General features: G+C 40.1%; 1 protein-coding gene across 2 annotated transcripts in view; it reads left to right on the forward strand.

Annotated features, from left to right (window-relative positions):
- Nucleotides 1–1093: 1093 nt before the first annotated feature.
- TSNAX (translin associated factor X) overlaps nt 1094–21311 on the forward strand; it is a 35821-nt gene continuing 15603 nt past the window's right edge. Inside the window, exons 1-4 of one of the 2 annotated variants that reach the window (XM_046027495.1) lie at nt 1094–1237; nt 1710–1814; nt 4154–4268; nt 7171–7301. In XM_046027495.1, coding sequence (XP_045883451.1) covers nt 1222–1237; nt 1710–1814; nt 4154–4268; nt 7171–7301 — 367 coding nt within the window. In that variant the 5' untranslated portion in view covers nt 1094–1221. Of the gene's footprint in view, nt 1238–1709; nt 1815–4106; nt 4269–7170; nt 7302–21311 lie in introns of both variants that reach the window. The other variant, XM_046027496.1, reaches the window with a different exon arrangement.

Genomic DNA, 21311 nt, shown 5'->3' on the forward strand with positions numbered 1-21311 from the left:
GAGGCTCAACCCACTGAGCCACCCAGGCGCCCCGAAAGCTATTTAATGGAGCATTTACTTTGCGAAAGGGCACTCTTCAGGGAGCTTCAGTACTAACTCACTTGGTCCTCGAGTAAGCCTAGGACGCAGATCTTCTATCCCTATTTTACAGATGAGGAAACTGAGGACCGAGATCAACTACCCTCAAGGTCGCCCACGCAGGCCGCGACGGAGCCAGGAGAAACAGAGGAAAGCGAGACCCGGCGGAGGAGGAGGCGCAGAGGGGAAACACCGATTGAGAGGTGACAAGGGAGAGCAGGGGTGCGGGAGACAGGGGGAGGAGCAGAGAGGGCGGGCTTTACCTTCGTCAGAACGCCGCTAATGCCGTCCACTTGCCGATTTGCATATCCCCATCCCTTTACCTGCTAGCATCACCGCCAGGAACGGGAAGTGTAAACTCCCAGCTCCGTAGGGTTCGGCCACGATCCGGAGAAGACCTTCCCATGGGCGACCGAGGGCTCGCTCCTTCCTCAGCCTGGTCGGGGAGCCAGAGGGCCGGCTCCTGCAGGCGAACTACAACCCCCATGACTCCCCGCGCGGAAGGCTGGGTCCACGGTGAGGGAACGCGGGGGTGTTCCAAAGGTGCCTTGAGAGAAAAAAAAACCACACACACGTACATCTTCCGCCGTTTTTCTACCTTCACACAGTCCTCGCCTCCATCATCTGTTTTTTTTTTTTTTTTTTTTTTTAAAGATTTTATTTATTTATTTGACAGAGAGAGATCACAAGTAGACAGGCAGGCAGAGAGAGAGAGAGAGGGAAGCAGGCTCGCTGCTGAGCAGAGAGCCCGATGCGGGACTCGATCCCAGGACCCTGAGATCATGACCCGAGCCGAAGGCAGCGGCCTAACCCACTGAGCCACCCAGGCGCCCCTCCATCATCTGTTTTATTAACAGACCGTACAGTGAAGCGTGTAGAGTCGCTCTTGTCTTCAGGCACAGCAGAGGGCAGGCATGACCACGGCGCGCGGGCGCGAGGTCCTCGGGCCGCGAGCGGGGCGGAGCCAGGGGCGGCGGGGCCGGGGCGCAGGCCGGAAGTGTGCGAGGGCGGAGGGAGAGGCGTGAGTGGTTGTGGGCGCGCGCTTCCGGCCAGGGCGTCGACGTCGGCCGGTGGCGAAGGGTTTCTCGGCGGGCTCTCCGGGTAGCCCGTTACGTTCCCCTCTGGCTCCGAGGCCTTGACGACATGAGCGGCAAAGAAGGTGGTGTCCCCAGCGGCGCGGGGCGTTATTTATTCCAAGGGGGGAACCTCCATCCTTTCTGTCGGATTTTCCACCGCTCTTCACCCTTGAGGGATGCCCGCTCCCTTTGCACGCTCGGGGTGGCGGGCGGGGGTGGGGGGCGGCCCCGGTGATTTCCCGGCCGCATGGGCCTCTTTACACCTCGCCTTTTTTTTTTTTTTTTATCCTCGAGTTGTGTTTTTTTAATCTTAGTTCAGTAATTGCTCCACCTTGTGCCTGACCAGGGAAGCCACTGGTGGAGGCCCGCGTGAGTGGAGCCTCAGGTTTGGGGGAAGAAAGGCCGGGCTGATGTTCCGCCGTCCGCCGAGAAAGCCTCGGAGGCGAGGGCCCCGCGGGCGCTGGTTCGGAAGGAAGGGGCTCGCCGACCTGGACGCGTGTCCGCTCTCGGTGGTGGAAGAGCCCTCTCCAACTTCTTTCTCCTTCTCTACGTAAGGCTCAGGAGGGTTCAGGAAAAGGAAGCATGACAATTTCCCACATAACCAGAGGAGAGAAGGGAAGGATGTTAACTCCTCTTCACCCGTGATGTTGGCCTTCAAATGTAAGTTCCCTGTGATGGAAGTTAGCGAGGGGAAGAGCTCGGAGCGGGGGAAGCAGGATGGTTCAGACGTGTCGTGCACACACAGAAACAGCCGTCAGAAGGGAAGAGGTGCCTGTGTGGCTTTGTTTACTTTTCCTGGAGGTTTGCTGTGGTGCTGGGTCTGCCATTAAAGTCGAAATCACTCAAGTGTTGACCCCCCCCCCCCCATTACAGTTCTACTGGTAAACGTTAGTTAATTCACATCAGAAACCCGATGTACAAATACGGATCCGCTGTATGTAAGTCAGGGGTATAAATACACACACATATTTAATTAGTTCACTGTTAAGCATGTGTTGGTTTAGTTCCTCCACGAGACTTTTGAAGACAGGGAGTACGTTTTTGTTTTGACGGTAACACTTTGCGCAGAGTGGGGACTCATCTGTCAGTAAACCATCTACATGGTACGCGGATGCCATACGTATATAACGTGTGTGCGCATGCATATGTATTAGTCGCAGTCCTTTTGACTGGGTCAAGTTGCTCCTCCTTTCAGAGCAGATGAGCATAAAATTCTCCTTCCTGCCATCCTGGATCCACCCTCCTGTACCTTATGGTCTCTGTGATTCGGGAACCCGAGAGGGCCTGAGCTGTAGACTTTAAGTCCCACTTATCTGAAGGCTCGATCGGAGCTGGAGGATCCGAGGCAATTGACAAGTTAGGCCTTCTGCCCGCAGCCGGTGCTCAGTCTTCACAGGGAGCCGAGCCCCCCCCCCCCCCCCCCCCCCCCCCCCCCCCCCCCGGTGCTGCTCAGGTGTCCTAACGTTATAGCATCTGGCTTCCCCAGTCAGAGTGAGGAGGAAACCACAATCTCCTTATGTCCTGATGATGATGCAGTCATTTTTGCTACATTCTGTTTGTGAGAAATGAGGCAGTTTAAAAACTGCTTCGTGTTTAAACGGACGGGAATTAGGTTCCACCTTTTGAAGGGAGTCTCAAATAATTCCGGGGCATATTTTAAAACCATCACAGCATCTACAGGGATACTCGGAGGTATAAGACAACTTGTGATTGAGTAGAGATTGCATTGATAAAAACGCCACACATAGTGGAAAAACTTCAGTGGGTCGCGTGTTCCCCATGTTTACACTTTGATATCCTATACAGAGCTGCTTGTTTCCAGGCATACATTGCTTTTGTTATGTTTCTGTTTGGCTTTTCACATGTAGTTCTTTAAGCTTGAAATTCCTTCTAATTTGCCTCCCCCATTGTTCATCTGGTGAACTGTGGTTTTCACGACCTAGCTCAAGTGATCTTCCTTGGAAGCCTTTTTGATTTTTTTTCTCAAGCAAATTTATGGGTAGATGTTGCATTTATTCATTATTCATTCATTTGTTTAGTTATGAAATATTTATTGAGCATCTACTCTTCTAGCCTGTGTTAGGAGTGAACAAGAAAAATATGGTTCGTGCTTTCCTGCACCTTTACATATACTTATTATGTTTTTTTTTGTTGTTGTTTACATCTCTGTTTTTTACTGGACTAAGCTCCTTGAAGATAGGAATTTTCTTATTTCACTCTGTGTTCATAGTACCTAATTCACAGTGATCATTAGTATTTCCAATAAATAATGAAAGCTTTTGATTATCTTGATTATATTAGGAAAAATATCAGCTTAATTATTATCTCAATAATAAAAGAGCAGATATATTTGGTCCTTGTCAACCTGTTAATTTGATTAATAGTTTATTCAAGTTCTGGGGTTTTTCTAATATATGCAAAATATGTCTCTGTGCTCCCTACAGGATAGGCAGTTTGCTAGGTCTTTGGCATGGCAATGCTTCTGAAATAAAGTGGTGATTAAGAGTTAAGTGGTTTATGGGTATTTCAGTGACTGGGGCTTGGAAATTCAGAAAGTTGATGTCCTTAACAGTTATAAACTTTTAATTCAAAAAAAATCCAAATTTTCTTCGGGGGAGATAATATTGCATGTGGTAGGGTGATTTTAAAAAAAAGTTATGTAACTTAGGTAGTTGGAAGTAATTTTTGTAAGTGTCCTGTGATAATTCTGTGATAACGATCTCATGTTTACTAGATGAGGTTTTTTTTGTTTGTTTTTTTACAATATGTACAACTTACTGTGAGGCTGTGAGTAGTAAAACCCACTTAAAGCATACTTGTGTTTAAAGAAATAGTATTTTGGTTACTAGTAGTCTCTGATTTCCAGTACTTTAAAAATGAATGAGATGGTATGCTCCTCATTTTTACAGAGTAAATAATAGTTGCTTTATTGTGCATAATGGTGTTTTACAGGCCTGAAGCATAGAACATGCATTCTTATGGTTGTAATAATGTGTTAGCATTTCAGCAGGAACTTGATGCAAGACATGACAAATATGAGAGACTTGTGAAACTTAGTCGGGATATAACTGTTGAAAGTAAAAGGACAATTTTTCTCCTCCATAGGATTACAAGGTGAGTAAATATCTTTAAAATTTGTTATAGTTGTATACAGTTTGATATGTATTGTAATTCTTTATACCTCAGTAGACAGTAACTAGCTGTTAGAATATTCTGTGATTTATTCTATGAACCCTGGGATCAGAAGATGTTAGCAGCAAGTGGATTTTTTTTTTTTTTTCTTAAGAGAGTGAGCCAGTGTGAGCTGAGGGGGAGGGGGGAAAGGGAGAGGGAGAGAGAATCTTAAGCAGGCTTCATGCACATCATGGAGCTAATGTGGGGTTTAATCCCACAACCCTGAGATGATGACCTGAGCGAAAATCAAGAGTCAGACGCACAATGGACTGAGCCACGTAGGCATCCCACTAGCAAGTAGATTTTAAGAAATATTTTAATCAATATAGGAAGGGAAAGTTCTTATTTTCAGAGTAGGTAGGGATTTTGTGTTAAGATCCCTCAGTGATGTAGATGTTGTTTGTGAAAATATTAAATTTCTAATGGTTTATTAGAACCTGTTACATTAAAGCTTTGTTTGGATGATACATGGAAAATTTTAGTATTATCTGCTTTATCTTCCCATTCAGTGTTCAAATCATTGCAGTCTGCTTTTCTGCGTCACAACTATTGTAATTGCCCTGTTACCCTCATATTGCTGAATCTAGTACATACTCTTATTCTGCATTTTTGTAGCATATGATCCCATTGACTGCTTAATTGTTTTTGGAACTTCCTTTTCCTTCAGCTCTGAGGCATCTTTTCTTTGAAATTTCTTTCTGTAAGAATATTTCATTTTATTTTTCTAGGTAGTCTCTGTATATATCCTGGATTCCTTGGTTGCAAATAAAAGAAACCAGCTTATGAGGCGCCTGTGTGGCTCAGTTGGTTAAGTATCCAACTCTTGGTTTCGGCTTAGGTTATGCTCTCAGGGTCAAGAGATCATGCCCTTCGTTGGCCTCTGCATTCAGTGTGGAGTCGGCTTGAGATCCTTTTCCTCTCCCTCTGCCCACCACTCCTCTGCTGTTCACGTGCATGTGTGTTCTCTCTTGAATGAATGAATGAAAGGAAAGAAAGAAAGAAAAAGAAACCAGCTTAAAACTACCCTAAGCAGAAGAAGGAGGCAAATTATAAAGATTCAGGAGTATCTTATGAATACAGCTAGGTATCACTCTCTTCCATCTTTGCCTCATTATTTCCTTCCTATTTCATTTAATTGGCTCTCTTTGCTTCTCTGTTTTACATGAGGTTAGGAAGTGCCCACCCGGTAACTCCCCGAGAGAGACTCTTGTTAAAAATTACAAATGCCTCTGGGCGCCTGGGTGGCTCAGTGGTTTAAGCCGCTGCCTTCGGCTCAGGTCATGATCTCAGGGTCCTGGGATCGAGTCCCACATCGGGCTCTCTGCTCGGCAGGGAGCCTGCTTCCCTCTCACTCTCTCTGCCTGCCTCTCTGCCTACTTATGATCTCTCTCTGTCAAATAAATACATAAAAAAAAAAAAAAAGAAAAAATTACAAATGCCTCTAGAAGGATTTAATACAGTATGTATTTTATAAAGTGTTTAAGTAAGTCCAGATATGATTTATGGTCTTTTTATTATTAAAAATATTACTGGGGGCGCCTGTGTTGCTCAGTCAGTGAAGCATCTGCCTTCGGCTCGGGTTATGATCCCAGGGTTCTGGGATGGAGCCCCGCATCTGCCTCCTTGCTCAGCGGGGAGCCTGCTTCTTTCTGTCCCGCTGCTGCTCCCCCTGCTTGTGCTCTCTTGCGCTTGCACTCTTTCTGTCAAATGAATAAATAAAATCTTTAAAAAAATATTACTGAAGTATTCTATTCACTCGTTTACAGTTTTTTTCATTTACAGTTTTTAAGATAACATACTACTGGTTCAATTTTTATTGTTTTATTTATTTTATTCTATTAAGTGGAAGTGTATTTGCCATACATAGATTTATTGGAATGTGGGGCTGTAAACTTTGTATTATCACCTGATTCTAAAATTAGTTTTTGCTTATTTTTTAATGAGTTCTCAGCTTACATACTGAAAGATTTTAAGTTATTCTTGAGCTTGTTTTATGGAAAGAAGCAACACTGTTTTGACTAATTGTGAACACTTTTTCAATAAAAATTGCAATTTTGAAAGACCTGACATCAATATTCAGCAGTTTAAAGAAATAATAGAACTGTGACAGGAGATCTTAATATTTTAGAAAAAACCCTATTATTGTGTGAAGTCATCTTGTAAGTATTTCTCCACCAAAAATGTGCATTGGTATTATAGTAAACTTAGAAAGTAGTAATTTTTAGGAAAATAATAAATTGTTTAAAAGTAAAGATTCTGAATGAAAGAAGTCAGTCACAATACCAAAAGATAGCTACCGTCAGCAGATTTCATATTTCATACACAAATTTTATGTGTGTGTATATATATATTAAAAAAATTTTTTTTTAAAGCTCTGTGCCCGGTGGGGGGCTTACACTCATGACCCTGAGATCAAGAGTCGTATGCTCTACCAACTAAGCCAGCCAGGCACCCCTTAATTTACCTATTTTTAGTAAAATAGAATTGTGGTTTTAAGTTAGAGGCATCCAGATACAATATTTATTTAGTCCTGTGTTCATTGATACTTAGATTATTTCATTTTTTTTTCAAAGATTTTATTTATTTATTTGACAGAGATCACAAGGAGGCAGAGAGGCAGGCAGGGTCGGGGGGGAGCACTCTCCCTGCTGAGCAGAGAGCCCGGTGATGGTGATGCATGCAGTGCAGTGCGGGGCTCTGATCCCAGGACCCTGAGATCATGACCTGAGCCGAAGGCAGAGGCTAACCCTCTGAGCCACCTAGGTGCCCCAGATTATTTCAAATTTTTCATCAACAAAGCATCTGGCTGATACTCTAAAAATTCCCAATATTTTGATTATAGTGCTCCTGATATGGAAGAGATACTGACTGAATCAGAAATTAAATTGGATGGTGTTAGACAAAAGATATTGCAAGTAGCCCAGGAGCTCTCAGGAGAAGACATGCATCAATTTCACAGAGCCATTACTACAGGTAAGTGTAGGTTCACTTCAGTGGTAACATTAAAAAAAAAAATGTGTTACCTGATTTATGTGTGAGTTGCATGAATTTTAATTGACACTTGGTGATAGGCTTTAAAAATTGGGACTTCGGAATAGTAATATAAAGATAACCTAGAAACATTAATTGGTTTTATTTTTCCAGTTATATAGAGTAGTCATATTCTATAGAAATAGATTTTAATGAAGATAGATTTTAATAAAGTCATTGAAAAAACAGACCTAACAGAATGAGCTTTATTCTGGAGCGTGTAGGGTGTATTTAGACAGGGCACATCTCACTTCCCAGTATGGGTATGTCTCACTGGTGACTCTGACATTCAGTTTAATTAGGCTCATAAAAGAGAATGTATCGCCTAGCCAAGTGGACCAAACATCTCATGGTGTGACTCCATACTGGAATTTTAGGATAGTACTGGGTTTATATAAATACAAATCACTTTATATATATACAAATCAGTCACATAAATATTTAAAGTGCTTGGTTCTTTTCATCCTTTTTTAATGTGAGTTCACTGACATGAGAGAAACCAGATAATTCAAAAATACAAAGTCAAAGGTTGATTCATTTTATAGAAGTATATGAAAGTTCTCGTTTCTATCAAATAGCTGATTCCATTAACTCTGGACGTTTCATCATGAGAAATGAATTTATGTGATATCTGCTCAGTGTGTCCAGTTTTAGTGTGAACATTTATAATTTCAACTTGTTTTTCAGAAATGTCAACCTGTAGAATATTCAGATGTCTTTTGTTGTTGCTTAGTAATTATATATACAGGTGACCCCTGAACAATGGGTCAAGGTTAGGGGTGCCGACTCCTCACACAGCCAAAAATGTACATAAAATTTTTGACTCTTCCAAAACTTAACTGCCAGTGACCTCCTGTTGACTGGAAGTGGTACTGATGATATAAACAGTCTGTTAACATGTATTTTGTATATTAAGTGTATTTACTGTATTCTTAACAGTAAAGTAAAAGAAAATGTTCCTAAAATTATAAGGAAGAGAAAATACATTTATAGTACTAAACTGTATCGAAAAAAAATGGACATATACGTGAATTATTGCAGTTCAAACCTGTGGTGTTCTGGGGTCACCTGTTATTGTGTGTGTGTGTGTGTGTGTATTTTTTGCTGAGGTATGACTTACTTATAAAGTTACATTAGTTCTAGGTGTACATTGTATATATTGTGAAATGATCACCACAAGAAGTCTAGTTAACATCCATCATTATACATAGTTACAGAATTGTATTTTTATGATGAACTTTTAAGGTCTGTTATTATTGTTATCAACTATAGTTGCCGTGCTGTGATTGCATCCCACTTTTTTTTTTTAATTTTTATTTTTAAATTTTTAAATAAACATATAATGTGTTTTTATCCCCAGGGGTACAAGTCTGTTACTCGCCAGGTTTACACACTTCACGAGCACTCATCATAGCACATACCCTCCCACCGTCCATATCCCCACCACCCTATCCCGTCCCCACTCCCCCCAGCAACCCTCAGTCTGTTTTTTGAGATTGAGTCTTTTATGGTTTGTCTCCCTCCCGATCCCATCTTTTTTCATTTTTTCTTTGCCTACCCCCCCAAACCCCCATGTTGCATCTACACTTCCTCATATCAGGGAGATTATATGATAGTTGTCTTTCTCCGACTGACTCACTTTGCTAAGCATAATACCCTCTAGTTCCATCCATATCGCCGCAAATGGCAAGATTTCATTTCTTTTGATGGCTGCATAGTATTCCATTGTACATATATATATATACCACATCTTCTTTATCCATTCATCTGTTGATGGACATCTAGGTTCTTTGCATAGTTTGGCTATTGTGGACATTGCTGCCGTAAACATTCGGGTGCACGTGCCCCTTCGGAGCACCACGTTTGTATCTTTAGGATATATACCCAGCAGTGCAATTGCTGGGTCATAGGGTAGCTCTATTTTCAGTTTTTTGAGGAACCTCCACACTGTTTTCCAGAGTGGCTGCACCAGCTTGCATTCCCACCAGCAGTGTAGGAGGGTTTACATTCCACTTTTGCCCACCTTCAACAACAACCTAAAATGTCTTTTAACTAATCAGTAAAAGCAAGTTAAGGCTGGAGCGTGTTATTAGAAACTAAAGTGAAAACTCAGTTGTGTGAAGAGTCATTCTGGTAAATTCCCAAAAGAGATCCATTCCCATCATCATTTATTATTTACTATCAGAGATTTTTTTTTTTTTTTAAGTAATAGGACACATAATAAACAAGGTTTAATGAACTCAGTTTGTGCTGTCACGTGGCAAAACCTTGGACATGACAGGTTTGGCAGGGTTGGGAGAGAAGGTGCAACTGCTGTTGAGAAGGGTGAAGGGAAAGCTAAAACAAGCCTTTTGAAGAAAACCTGAGAATATATCTGTGATCTTGTAGTAGAAAAGATTTTTTTTGAAAGGACACAAGCATTAACTGGTAAAGGAAAAATGGATCTATTGGATTTCATTAAAATTAAGACGTCATTTATCGGAAGACGACATTAAAGTGAAAGGGCAAGTCTAAGTCTGAGAGAAGACACATGTATACCTTGGATAAAGGACTCACGTAGAGAATTTATGAAGAATTCCTACAGATCACCAAGAAGACAGGCAATTTTAAAAAGTTGGATAGGGGTGCCGGGCCGGCTCAGTGGGTAGAGCTTGTGATTCTTAATCTCTGGGTCATGAGTTCAAACTCCAGTTGGGGGTAGAGATTACTTTAGAAAAAAAATGGGCAAAAAACATCAGTGGGCCTCAAAATGAATATTCGTATGGCTAAAAAGCATATGAAAAAATGCTGAATGTTATTTACTAGAGTCATGCAAAGTAAAGCCAAATGAGATACCATTTACTCATCTGCAAGATTAGATTATAAAGACTGACAATACCACTTAAAAAGCTTTGGCAGTATCTAACTAAAAATATGTGTCTACTGCATGATCCCTTCTGGGTATGTACACAATAAAAGTGAAGCTAATGTCACCAAAAGACGTGCAAGAAAGCTGGTAACAGCTATAGTGATAATATCCTAAAACTGAAAAATGACCCAAGATATCCATCAACAGGAGGAAGGATAAATCAATTACGGTATATTTGTACAGTATAATAGCTATATAGCAATAAAAAATTATAAACATGCATACCAGCAAATATGAATCTCACATACATTCAGTTGGGCAAAATAAGCAGGCCCGAAGGAGTATCTATTGTATAATTCCATTTAAGTGAAGTTGAAAAGAGGCAAAATTAATCTAAGGAGCCAAAAGGCAGGGTAGTGGTTACTTGGGAGTGGAGGTTGGGGGCAGGGGTTATTGATTAGAGGCATGAGGGAACCTTCTGGAGTAATAGAAGTGTTTTGTATTTTTAGCTGGGTGATATTCAGAGTGTACACATACTTAAAAATTCACTGAGTTACACATGTAAGATTTATATGCTTTATATAAATTATAGCTCTTTTCTTTTTTTTTTTTTAAACAAAGTCACTATTGACAAATTCTTATTCCTTTTCCCAGACCGGTTCTTTGTATCGGGAGATCATATCAATAATCTTTTTATGATATAGGGGTGCCTGGCTGTCTTAGAAGAACATGTGACTCTTGATCTTGGGGTTGTGATTTCAAGCCCCATGTTTTGTGTGGAGACTAGTTAAATAAATAAAACTTAAAAATAAATCTCTTTGTGGCAGTCTTGTGGTGAGAATAAATGCCATGTTCAGTGAAAACAGCTATGTTATTCGTATTGATGATATTCTTTGTCAGAATCCTTTTGTTGAGGTTTCTCTTGGGTAGCCTGACATTTCCACTTGTTAGGGCAGATTTTTTTTTTTTAAGATTTTACTTATGTATTTGACAGAGCGAGACCATGTGCACAAGTAAAGGGAGTTGCAGACAGAGGGAGAGGGAGAAGCAGGTTCCAGCTGAGCTGAGCAGGGAGGCTGACTTGCGAGGCTTGATCCCAGGACCCTGGGATGATGACCTGAGCCGAAGGCAAAGGCTTTAACCCACTGAGCCACCCAGGCGCCCCTGATCTGAAATTTTTATCTGCCTCTTCTAGTGGAAATGGATTGGGAAGGAGGTAAGCTTGAACATCCAGCCATTTCCCCATGTTAGTTCTCAGGGTTGTTTGGAATCCAAAGTGGCATGTCTAGGCTGCAGGTATGTTATAGATCTTTTCAGGGATATAGATCAGGAGCGGTGGTATTGGGATTCCTGTAGGCTCTTTCGGAAAAGCATGTGACTGTTGATCTCAGGCTCCTGAGTTCAAGCTCCATGTTGGGAGTAGAGATTACTTAAGAAAAATCAGTAAATAGGAGCAGTGGTGTTATCATTTCTTGATACGCGAGTATTCCACTGCCATGAGGAATCCCAGGGACATTGCTGCTGTTCCTCCCTGTGAGCTGGAAGTAGCTTGAACCATACTAGAGACAGATTGGTGGCAGACGTACACTTCAGCCAGAGTGGTCCTGCTACGTATGACTGTGTATGCGTGTATAATCCAAAGGGCCACTGGGTGGTGGAGTTGGTGGTGGGGGCAAGTTGGGTCTCCCAGTTTCTAGACAGTCCTTGATCTGAAGAGCAGTATGGTCTAAATGTCTTACTGCGTCAAAGTGAACAAATCACATTCTGTGGCTTCTAAGTATCCCATCAACTTGGGTAACTAAAGGCAAGAGTTTGAGTAACTTCCATAGCTTGATCGTTTTTCTGTCACACCATGCAATGAGCTTATCTTAGAAAAACTTCACAGCAGTGTAATACGTAGAGTAAAAGGTGGCTGCAGTAGTCTTCACTCTTGACTTCAGTCCGTCCCTAAAAACTTCCGTACCTCCGGAAGAACTGGTATCTGTTCCTCACAGTGTCGGTGCTTCGTCTTATGATGTGTCTAGATTAAACATCTCAATTCCGTATTAGTTCAAGGTTAAGCCCTACCAATCCTCATAACTTAAAGTTCTGGCGGGACAGTGTAGATTTGCTTTGTTTATCCCAGTAATCTATTTTGTATGTTCTTTGTCAGTGAGTAAAGTATAAGGAAAGACTTTAAACAAGACCGAGGACCATATGGGTAGTGACATAAAAAGAATCCTAGAAAGTTGCCCTTGGCTTTTAGAACAAAATGGAGAAAGGAAGAAAAAAGACAAAGGCACATTTCATTGAATCAATAGAATATCACTTAGGAAGGAGACATTGCACTATTGGAGAGAGTTTAGATAGGGCATTAATAAAATGGAAGCAGTTTTCAGATTTTCCCTCTTCAGTGTATCATTGAGGATTATTGGAAGCACCAGTTCCATTTTAGGCTTTTATCTATTTTTTGTAAGTTTTTATGGAGATTGCTTATTCATGGTTTAAAGATTTAAGGATTCCCTGTATCTCACTCTTCTCTAGTTAAGTCCTTAAAATGAGATTCTTTAAACCTAAACAATAAAGTTGTTTTTTTTTCCTTAAAGTTAAGGAATAAAGCAGTTAGATAAAGAGGTATCTAGGACTTAAAATTTTGCTGACAGGTATTTTATTTGGTAAAATAAGGTTACTTATAATTAGAGTAGCATTAACAATATGATGTTTATGAATAGCTTGCTGCTTGTAATTGTTAAATGCTTGTTTTGGTGTTACTCCAAATAGTTGTTCTTTTGACTTGAAGATAAAACAATTCTGGCATTGAACTAAAGGAGTTCTGTGCTTTTCCTCATTAAGAATAGTGCTAATGGCACGCAGAGCATTTCCCCAAGGGATACTTGTGTGAGCTCAAACGTTGAGTATCCTCCTAATAATTGAACAACAACAAAAAGTTAGGTCTGTTTTCTACACATTTCTTATCGGAGTAGATTACAGATTGTCCCAAGGGATGGTTAAACAAATGAACGAATAATTAGTTGCTTGAAATAAGTCACTTAAAAAAATGTTGAGTTCTGTTGTGTTTTTGTTTTGTGTTTTTCTCTTGTTGAAAAATTAACAGTTGGGGGAAAATGTTTTCCATCTCAAAGAAAAAAAAATTTTTTTTGTTTAGTTTATATCACTCTGATAATGATAAAAATTGTTATTTAATTTTGAGATGTTTTGGTGCACATAACTAAGTTCAGACCCTAGCTAATATTTTAGTTCTCCTATTCAGGAATGTGAAGGATGGGTTAAGTGGATATTTTGGGCCAGTTAGACATTTTTTTTAAGCTGTTATTCTTTATGACCTTTGCAGTATCGTTAAGTTATAGATGTTATTCTTACTGCTAAATAGGTGGGAAAATTGAGTTACATAGGAGTTAAGCAACTTGCTTGAGATAAGCTAGTAAGTGGTACCATTGGTTTCTTGCCATATGGATTTGATTTATCTATTGACTTTAGAACCTTACTCCTAGTAAAGGCTTAGTCTTGCTTTAAGTCCCCTTCCCCTCAGTGTTAGGGTTTTCCTTACAAATCCAGCACACATTATAGCTCTTATGTTGCTCTTTTTTGTCCATAGCACTTAAAACCTTCTGACATACTATGAAGTTTCTTTGTATATTATAGTGTCTCTCTTTCCTGTATTAGAAAGTGGACTCTACACGTCTCTACAGATTTTGTTGTTGTTCACGTCAGGTTTTGATAAAAACAACAGGTTTTTGGTTTTTTTTTTTAAGATTTTATTTATTTATTTGACAGAGACAGAGATCACAAGTAGGCAGAGAGAGAGAAAGAAGCAGGTTCCCTGCTGAGCAGAGAGCCTGATGTGGGGCTCAATCCCAAGACCCTGGGATCATGACCCGAGCCGAAGGCAGAGGCTTTAACCCACTGAGCCACTCAGGCGCCCTCAAACAACAGGTTTTTATAAAAGTTTAATTTTTATAAAAGTTTTTTAATAAAAATAATATTTTATAAAAACTTTTATATAAAAGCTTTCTAAAAAAATTTTTATAAAAGTTTAATAACAGGTTTTGATAAAAGTTGATAGAATGAAGAACAAAACCATTTTCAAAGGGCTTTTCTTTTTTTGTTCAACCAGATCCTTTATCTGATGATTTACTTTTGCAAATTTTTCCTGGACTTTTTTTGTTTCTTCCAAAAGAAAACCTGTTTCCAGTGGCTGTTACCTACACATGATAGTAGAAATAGGATCGGTATTAATATTCAGGAAATTCTAAACTTTGTTTTATCAGTACAGAGGACTTTGATGCAGGTTCAACCTATTAACAAAATTCAGAAGGCTCACAGAAAATGAACTAGGATACAAAGAGTCGTAAGCCTTTGGAATGATAGTAAGAAGAATTAAGTGAAGGGAAAGATATAGCTGAAAATTAAATTTATCTGTTTATACATGAGATTCATTATAGAGATATTAGTTAAGATAAAGCTAAGAACTGAAATAGATGAATAAACCATGGCATTTTGGTTGTTTAACAAAGCAGCAATTGTTTCTTTCTCCCTGTAAAGTCCAGGCTTTGTGATGGTAGTTTGCATGTGCTTAGTCATTCAGGGACCCAGGATCATGGGGCTCTGGTATTATCAATACATGGTTTCCAAGATGAGCTAGGGCATCAAAATAAAGCCTGTGGGTTGTGGGAAAGAAGGGTGCAGGGTGGGGCGCCTGGGTGGCTCAGTGGGTTAAAGCCTCTGCCTTCGGCTCAGGTCATGATCCCAGGGCCCTGGGATCGAGCCCCACATCGGGCTCTCTGCTCGACAGGAAGCCTGCTTCCTTCTCTCTCTGCCTGCCTCTCTGCCTACTTGTGATCTCTCTCTGTCTGTCAAATAAATAAATAAAATTAAAAAAAAAAAAAAAGGGTGCAGGGTGATCCCTGAGGTTTTTATGTGATCCCTGAGGTTTTTAATCCCTGCAAAAGATAGATCACGTCTGCCCACATTTTTTTGGCGGGTTACATGGCCACATCTAACTTCAAGGAAGAATGAGAAATACGATCTCTTCCTATGCTGGGGTAATGAAATGTGTTTGGTGAATAGTCAGATTTTTTTCCTGCCCAGTATGGCAATTTGATTTCCATTTGGTTTGGTGGAAAATCCAGGTATATGCGTGATGATGGATTTTAAATTTTTTTCTGAATATATTTTAATTTTGTTTGAAAACATTCATTTACCTAATTTGAGAATAATTTTATAACTGAAAGAATGGTTAGAGGATACCTAGTCCTGCTACCTTATTTTCTAAATGAGCTTAGTGATTGTATTGGAATTGAAATCTGATTTATCTGCTCTGATACATTTTCTGCTAGACCACCTCTTCTCTGATAGCTAGTATTACTATAATAATCTACTATAGTAATACGACTATAATACTAATAATACTACTATAATCTACTATAATTGTTTTTGCCAAAGCCAAAGACTTCTACTTGACTATCTCAGATCCTATATCTGGGTAAAGATACTGGTACTTCCATTAATTTTACCTGTACATGTAAGTAAATTGGATACAGTTTAAGTTTGCATTTAAATGTGAGAAGGTTCAGTATACATTTTCCTGACTATTTTAATCACAATTTAGGGGCACCTGCGTGGCTCAGTCAGCTAAGCATCTGCCTTCAGCTCTGGTCACAATCCCAGGGATTGAGCTCCCCTGCTTTCTGTGGAGCCTGCTTCTCCCTCTCCCTCTGCCTGCTGCTCCTCCTGCTTAATGCTCTCTCTCACTGTCAAATGGGTGAATAAAATCTTTTAAAACAAAATCACAATTTAGTAAGTGTGTATATCATAGTGCAGACCCCTGTGGTGAATAGGATGACCATGAGAAAAATCTTTATAGGTATTTTCTTGGTTACAGAAACTCCGTTTGTAAACGTTCTTTTAGATAAATGTCTGGTTCCTACAACTTGGACTGTCCAAGTAGAGGTCTTCTGGCCTAGTTTCTCTTTTCACCTTTGAACATTCCTATTGCTTTTCTGAAATCCTTTTTGAGAAAGCTCCCTTTTTGAGCTGAGGTCTGTCGGTTGATAAGGATGGAGCTGAGTAGGGAGCATGGAAGGGACAGACAGCTTCTTTCTTAGTTTTGTGTGAGTGTACCAAGTCAAAGAGCTTCTTATTCCATGACAGACTATTTTAATTTAATATGCCTTAGTAAGATAAACAGTCGTGTTCCATTAATCTAATTTGCCGTTACTTAGAATTATAGTGCATATTGGGCTAGGGTAACATTTCAAAAGAATGTCCTCTTTTAATACGAGTTAATGCACTGCAATGAAAACGGTAACAGAAGAACCACTAACTTCTTTAAAGAAATTAGAAAATGTCTAACAAAAGTTAATCACCTTCATTCATTTTTTTTTAAGATAAATGATGGAAGATGTATTATGAGCTTTATTTTTCCAAAGATAATGCCCTCATTCTTATTTTAGTTATTCTCACGTCAGTTTAATTCAGCAGTTTCAGAGGTCCCTTGTCCCGATACTGGTGCATTCATTATTCCATATAAATCCTGCAGTGTAGGTAGATGTCCGTTCTTCACAAATACGAAGTTGAAGTGCAGTAAAGTTCATAAATGACCTTCGTTCACACAGCTAATGAGACTGAGTTAGCTTGTGAGCCTCATTTCAGGTCTGTACCTTTCTTTTATGCCACCCTCATATTTTATTTGGAGGAAGACTAGAGGCAGGAAGGTGAGTGAGGAGGCTGTGGTGGTCATTCTAGGTGTGACATGAACGGAGCCCCCAGGCTGGTGTTAGCTATGGCGATGGAAAGGAAAGAGCATACTTTTAGCGTGTGGTTTTTTTAAATGTGCGAGAAGAAGGAAATAGTTTCAGGACCACCTTTAGGTTTCTGGTTGGGCTGGTTGGATGAGGGCGTTATTTAAGAGAAGAAAACTGGAATGTGGAATGGGTTTTGGATGATTACTTGGAATCTTGGAAATTATGGGGCATCCAAGTAGTTGCCTAGTAGGCTATTGGGTATAGGGTCTAGAGAGCTGATGATACAATGCAGGACTGATCTTCAGTTTCAGCCTCAGAGTCATTGGCTTATAAGCTGTTGTTGGGTTTACAGACATGAATAAAATTGTTCAAGGAGGGTGTAGGATGGGAAGAAAGTCAAAGACTGGGTCCTGTGGAACTTTAACGAAAGGGGATAGAATATTTGACAGAATCAGATCCCAGAAGAACCAGGAGAGGGTGAGATCCAGAGCTTAGGTGAATTGACAAGCCTTAAAGGAGAGGACAGCCACCTCTTTGGAGATGGGCAGTTAAGGATGGGTATAGAGGTAGGCTGTTGTGTGCTAAGAGAGAAGGGATGGGAGGTGGGGCAGTGGTTTGGAATTGATGGGAGACTGAAGATAAAAGAAGGACTGTCAGGGGAATGGGAGTGGGACCTTAACCAGAGACATTTATTGTGATGGTTAATCATTTCTGAAAGTTTACCTGATGAGTAAATTTGATCTTTTCTATATAGCAGTAGAAGTGAATGAGGTAAAAATTTAATTTGTGGTTAGGGTTTTGTTAATTAGTTGCAGCAGAAGAAAGTGGGAGAAGTAGGACAAGACACTCAGTTCAATAGACTATGGCCATTTTGGTTGTTAAAAGAATACTTTTGTGTCTGTTGGTAAGTAGTGTATTACCAACTGTGGTGAGTAGCAAAGGCAATAAATAATATAAATTTCCGCATATCTGGCGTATCTCACAAGCCAAACACTATAGATCCAAGATACTATAGTAGTTTGTTAGGGCTGCCATAGTAAAATACCACAGACTGTTGGCTTAAACAGTAGGAATTTACTTTTCCACATTTCTGGAGCCTTGAAGTCCAATAGGCAGGATTGTTGTTTTTCTGAGGCCTTTCTCTGGTTTAAAGATGGCTTCTGTCTTTCTGTGTCCTTACATGGTCTTTCCTCCACGCACGGGCATCCTTGGTGTTTGTCTCACTGTGCTAATCTCCTTACAAGGACACCAGTCAGGTTGAATTAATCATCCGAGTTACTAGGGTTAGGGCTTCAACAGATAAATTTGGGGGATGTACATAGTTAGCCCATGACCTGCTTTCTCGTTTTGTGCAGTGCAGCTAGGGGGCAAGCTGCAAAATTCATGTTACTCCGGGGTGGGGAGACAGGGGAGTTGCTCTGAGCTAAGTCCAGAGGTGCAGCTCGGGGGACTTGTGCTGTGCAGCTGAGCTGTGGCCCCTTTCTGTAACCCTCCGCAGAAATGCCCTAAGGGGACAGCAGATAGCCTTGGGGAAGTCTGCCAGGAAGCAGGTATCTAAACAGGTGTTTCATGTAAAGCATATTTGCTCAGGTTGTAGTAAGAGTCTTTGAGGTGGGTTTCAGGGGAGCTTTGCTTTAGCTGAGACATACTCCCTGATGGTGAGGGGAGTGGCTGTGCACTAGGGGAGGGGTCTGGGGGAAGGAATCTGCCCTGAGTCTTATCGAATGACTGAAGGACAGCATACCTCTCCCACCCAATAAGTGACTTCCAAACCTTTCTCTTTTTTTCCCTTCTATTCCCTTATTTATATGTCAGTGGCTAGAGTGAGGATGGTGAGAGGAACAGAGATTTGATGAGTAGTGGGGAGTAGAGGTAGAGGCAGGCCTGCGAATCTCCACATAGGCAGGATCCCCAGTCACTGAATGACCCATTGAAATGGAGAAAGTCATGGGAAGAGTTTGATGATGTTCCCAATATCAAATCTTGTCTCAGTGGCTTCATTTAGCTAGAGAAAGACAGATTAAAAAGACCTTTCAACCAGCATCTAAAAATCAAGAAATGATTTGGTAAGTAACTTACACTTTTGTCTTACAGCACTTGGTAAGCAGTTTTATAATAAATATAGCTTAATGTAGTAAGGCAATAGAAGAGTCTGTTTAGAATCTGGGATTAATATGGATTTATATAATAATTTATGTTCTGTTAAAATATCTTGAACATCACTGGAAGGAACAAAGGAGTTGAAAATGCTGACAGGAGACGTTTAAGGGATTACTGTAGTGATTAAGTGAGATAGGAAGAGACCATGATCCTTTGGTACTAGCAGAGTCAGCTTGGAGGGATTTAGAAGATCCCCAGATTACTACTAACTTCACTACTCATTCAGGTTTGCTATTTAAACAGATGAAATTTGCTCACTGAGGTGAGGTAGAAAGAGAGCGTCTGCTGTCAGACACACATGGGTTTATGTGTTCGCTCTGATACTCCTTAGATTTGTAACCTTGGAGCACAGTATACAACCTGTCTGAATTTCAGCTTCCTCACCTGTATGTGGGGACAGGAATAGCTGCCTCCTGGAGGTATGTTTATGGACAGCATTTCCTATTTTGTTTGGCATGTAACTATTAACAAATGTTTATTCGCTTCCCTTCTGGAATTTAGCAGAATTAATCTGTAACAGTATGCTAAATTTTAAAATTCATTTTCATTTTGGGTTAAGAACTCAGTCATACTTTTTCAGCGTACACGCTTCAGTTTTAAAGTAAAAGTCATGCGCAAATGGACGATATTAAAATTAGACAAAGTCCAAATTAGTGAAATTGTGCTTAAGTTTTACTGTTGGTAGTATAATTGCATGTATTTTACAAAGCTAAGGCTTATGGATGTATTTTTAGTGTGTAATCTATGTATTTGCAGGTAGATTTATTTTAGCAGAGTGGCATGTGACTCAAACCTGGATCTGACTTTAACATTTCAGTGATCTAATAGAGCTAACTACTGAAAAAATTGAAGTGGTGTTCTTAAAAATAATTATAAATGCAGTTCTAAAAATTGACATATGATTTATACATCATAAAATTAACCCACTTAAATTGTATAATGCAGTGGTTTTTACTGTAATCACAGTTGCACAGCTGTTTACCATTGTCTAATTCCAGAGTGTTTTCAGCATCCCAAAGGGACACTCCTTACCCATTCGCTGTCACTCCCCATCTTCCTTCTCCCACACCAATACACCCAAGCCTAGACAACCACTAATTTATTTTCTGTCTCCATGGACTTGCCTCTTCTGAATATTTCATATAAACAGAAGCATACGGTATGTGGCCTTTTGTGTCTGGCTTTTGTCACTTACCGTAATGTTTTCAAAGGCTCTCATATATGTTGTAGCATGTATCAGAACTTTATTCTTGGGATGCCTGGGTGGCTCAGTTAAGCATCTGCCTTTGGCTCAGGTCATGATCTCAGGGTCCTGGGATCAAGTCCCACATCGGGCTGTCTGCTCAGCAGGGAGCCCGCTTTCCCCCTCTGCCTGCCATTCCCCGTTAGTGTGTTCACACATGTGCGCGCGCTCTCTCTCTTTCTGACAATAAATAAGCTATCTTTTAAAAAAAAAACAAAACTTTATTCTTTTTTAAGGCTAAATAATATTCCATTACAGATATACCACATTTTGTTTATCCATTCATCAGCTGATGGACATTTGGGTTGTTTCTCCTCATGGGTTATTGTGAACAGTACTGCATTTGTCTACAAGTCTTTGTGTGAGCCTTTACTTTCAGTTTCTTGGGTGTATACCAAGGAGTGGGATTGCTGGGTCATATGGCAAGCAGTTTTTTAAAACACTGAAAGCCTGGAAAAAGTAGTTGAGTACAAAATTTGAATTTAGAATGAAACCTTTGTCTTGTCTGTTTACCTTTATATATGGTTTTTGATGGAGATTTGGACTGGATGTATATTGCTTAAGTATTATAAGAATAAGTAAAAATAATCAGAAGTCTTTAATTGGGTTTCCTTGTATATGTTCTAATAGAGGAACAAGAAGAAAAATAACAAATTACATAAAAGCAACCTACAGACTTTTCTCTTACTGGCAGCTGATTCTGTAAATAATTCTAATTGGATTTCATCCAAGGTAAAAGCTGAAGGGGAAGACATTGTTTGATGGAATATGGCAGTAGGTTGAAATTTTTCACCTTGGGGATTATTCACTGAAAATAGCGGATGTCCTTTTCATCAAGTTGAAACATAACTTGTTTAAACATCCTTTTACCTAGATGTGACCACAACTGCTTTTCAGTGTTTGGGGCCAGATGTCCTTGAACTTTCTGTGTGTTATATCATGAAACTTACTTACCATGG

This window comes from Meles meles, chromosome 13 (assembly GCF_922984935.1).
Source record: "Meles meles chromosome 13, mMelMel3.1 paternal haplotype, whole genome shotgun sequence".
In the NCBI taxonomy this organism is placed as follows: domain Eukaryota; kingdom Metazoa; phylum Chordata; class Mammalia; order Carnivora; family Mustelidae; genus Meles; species Meles meles.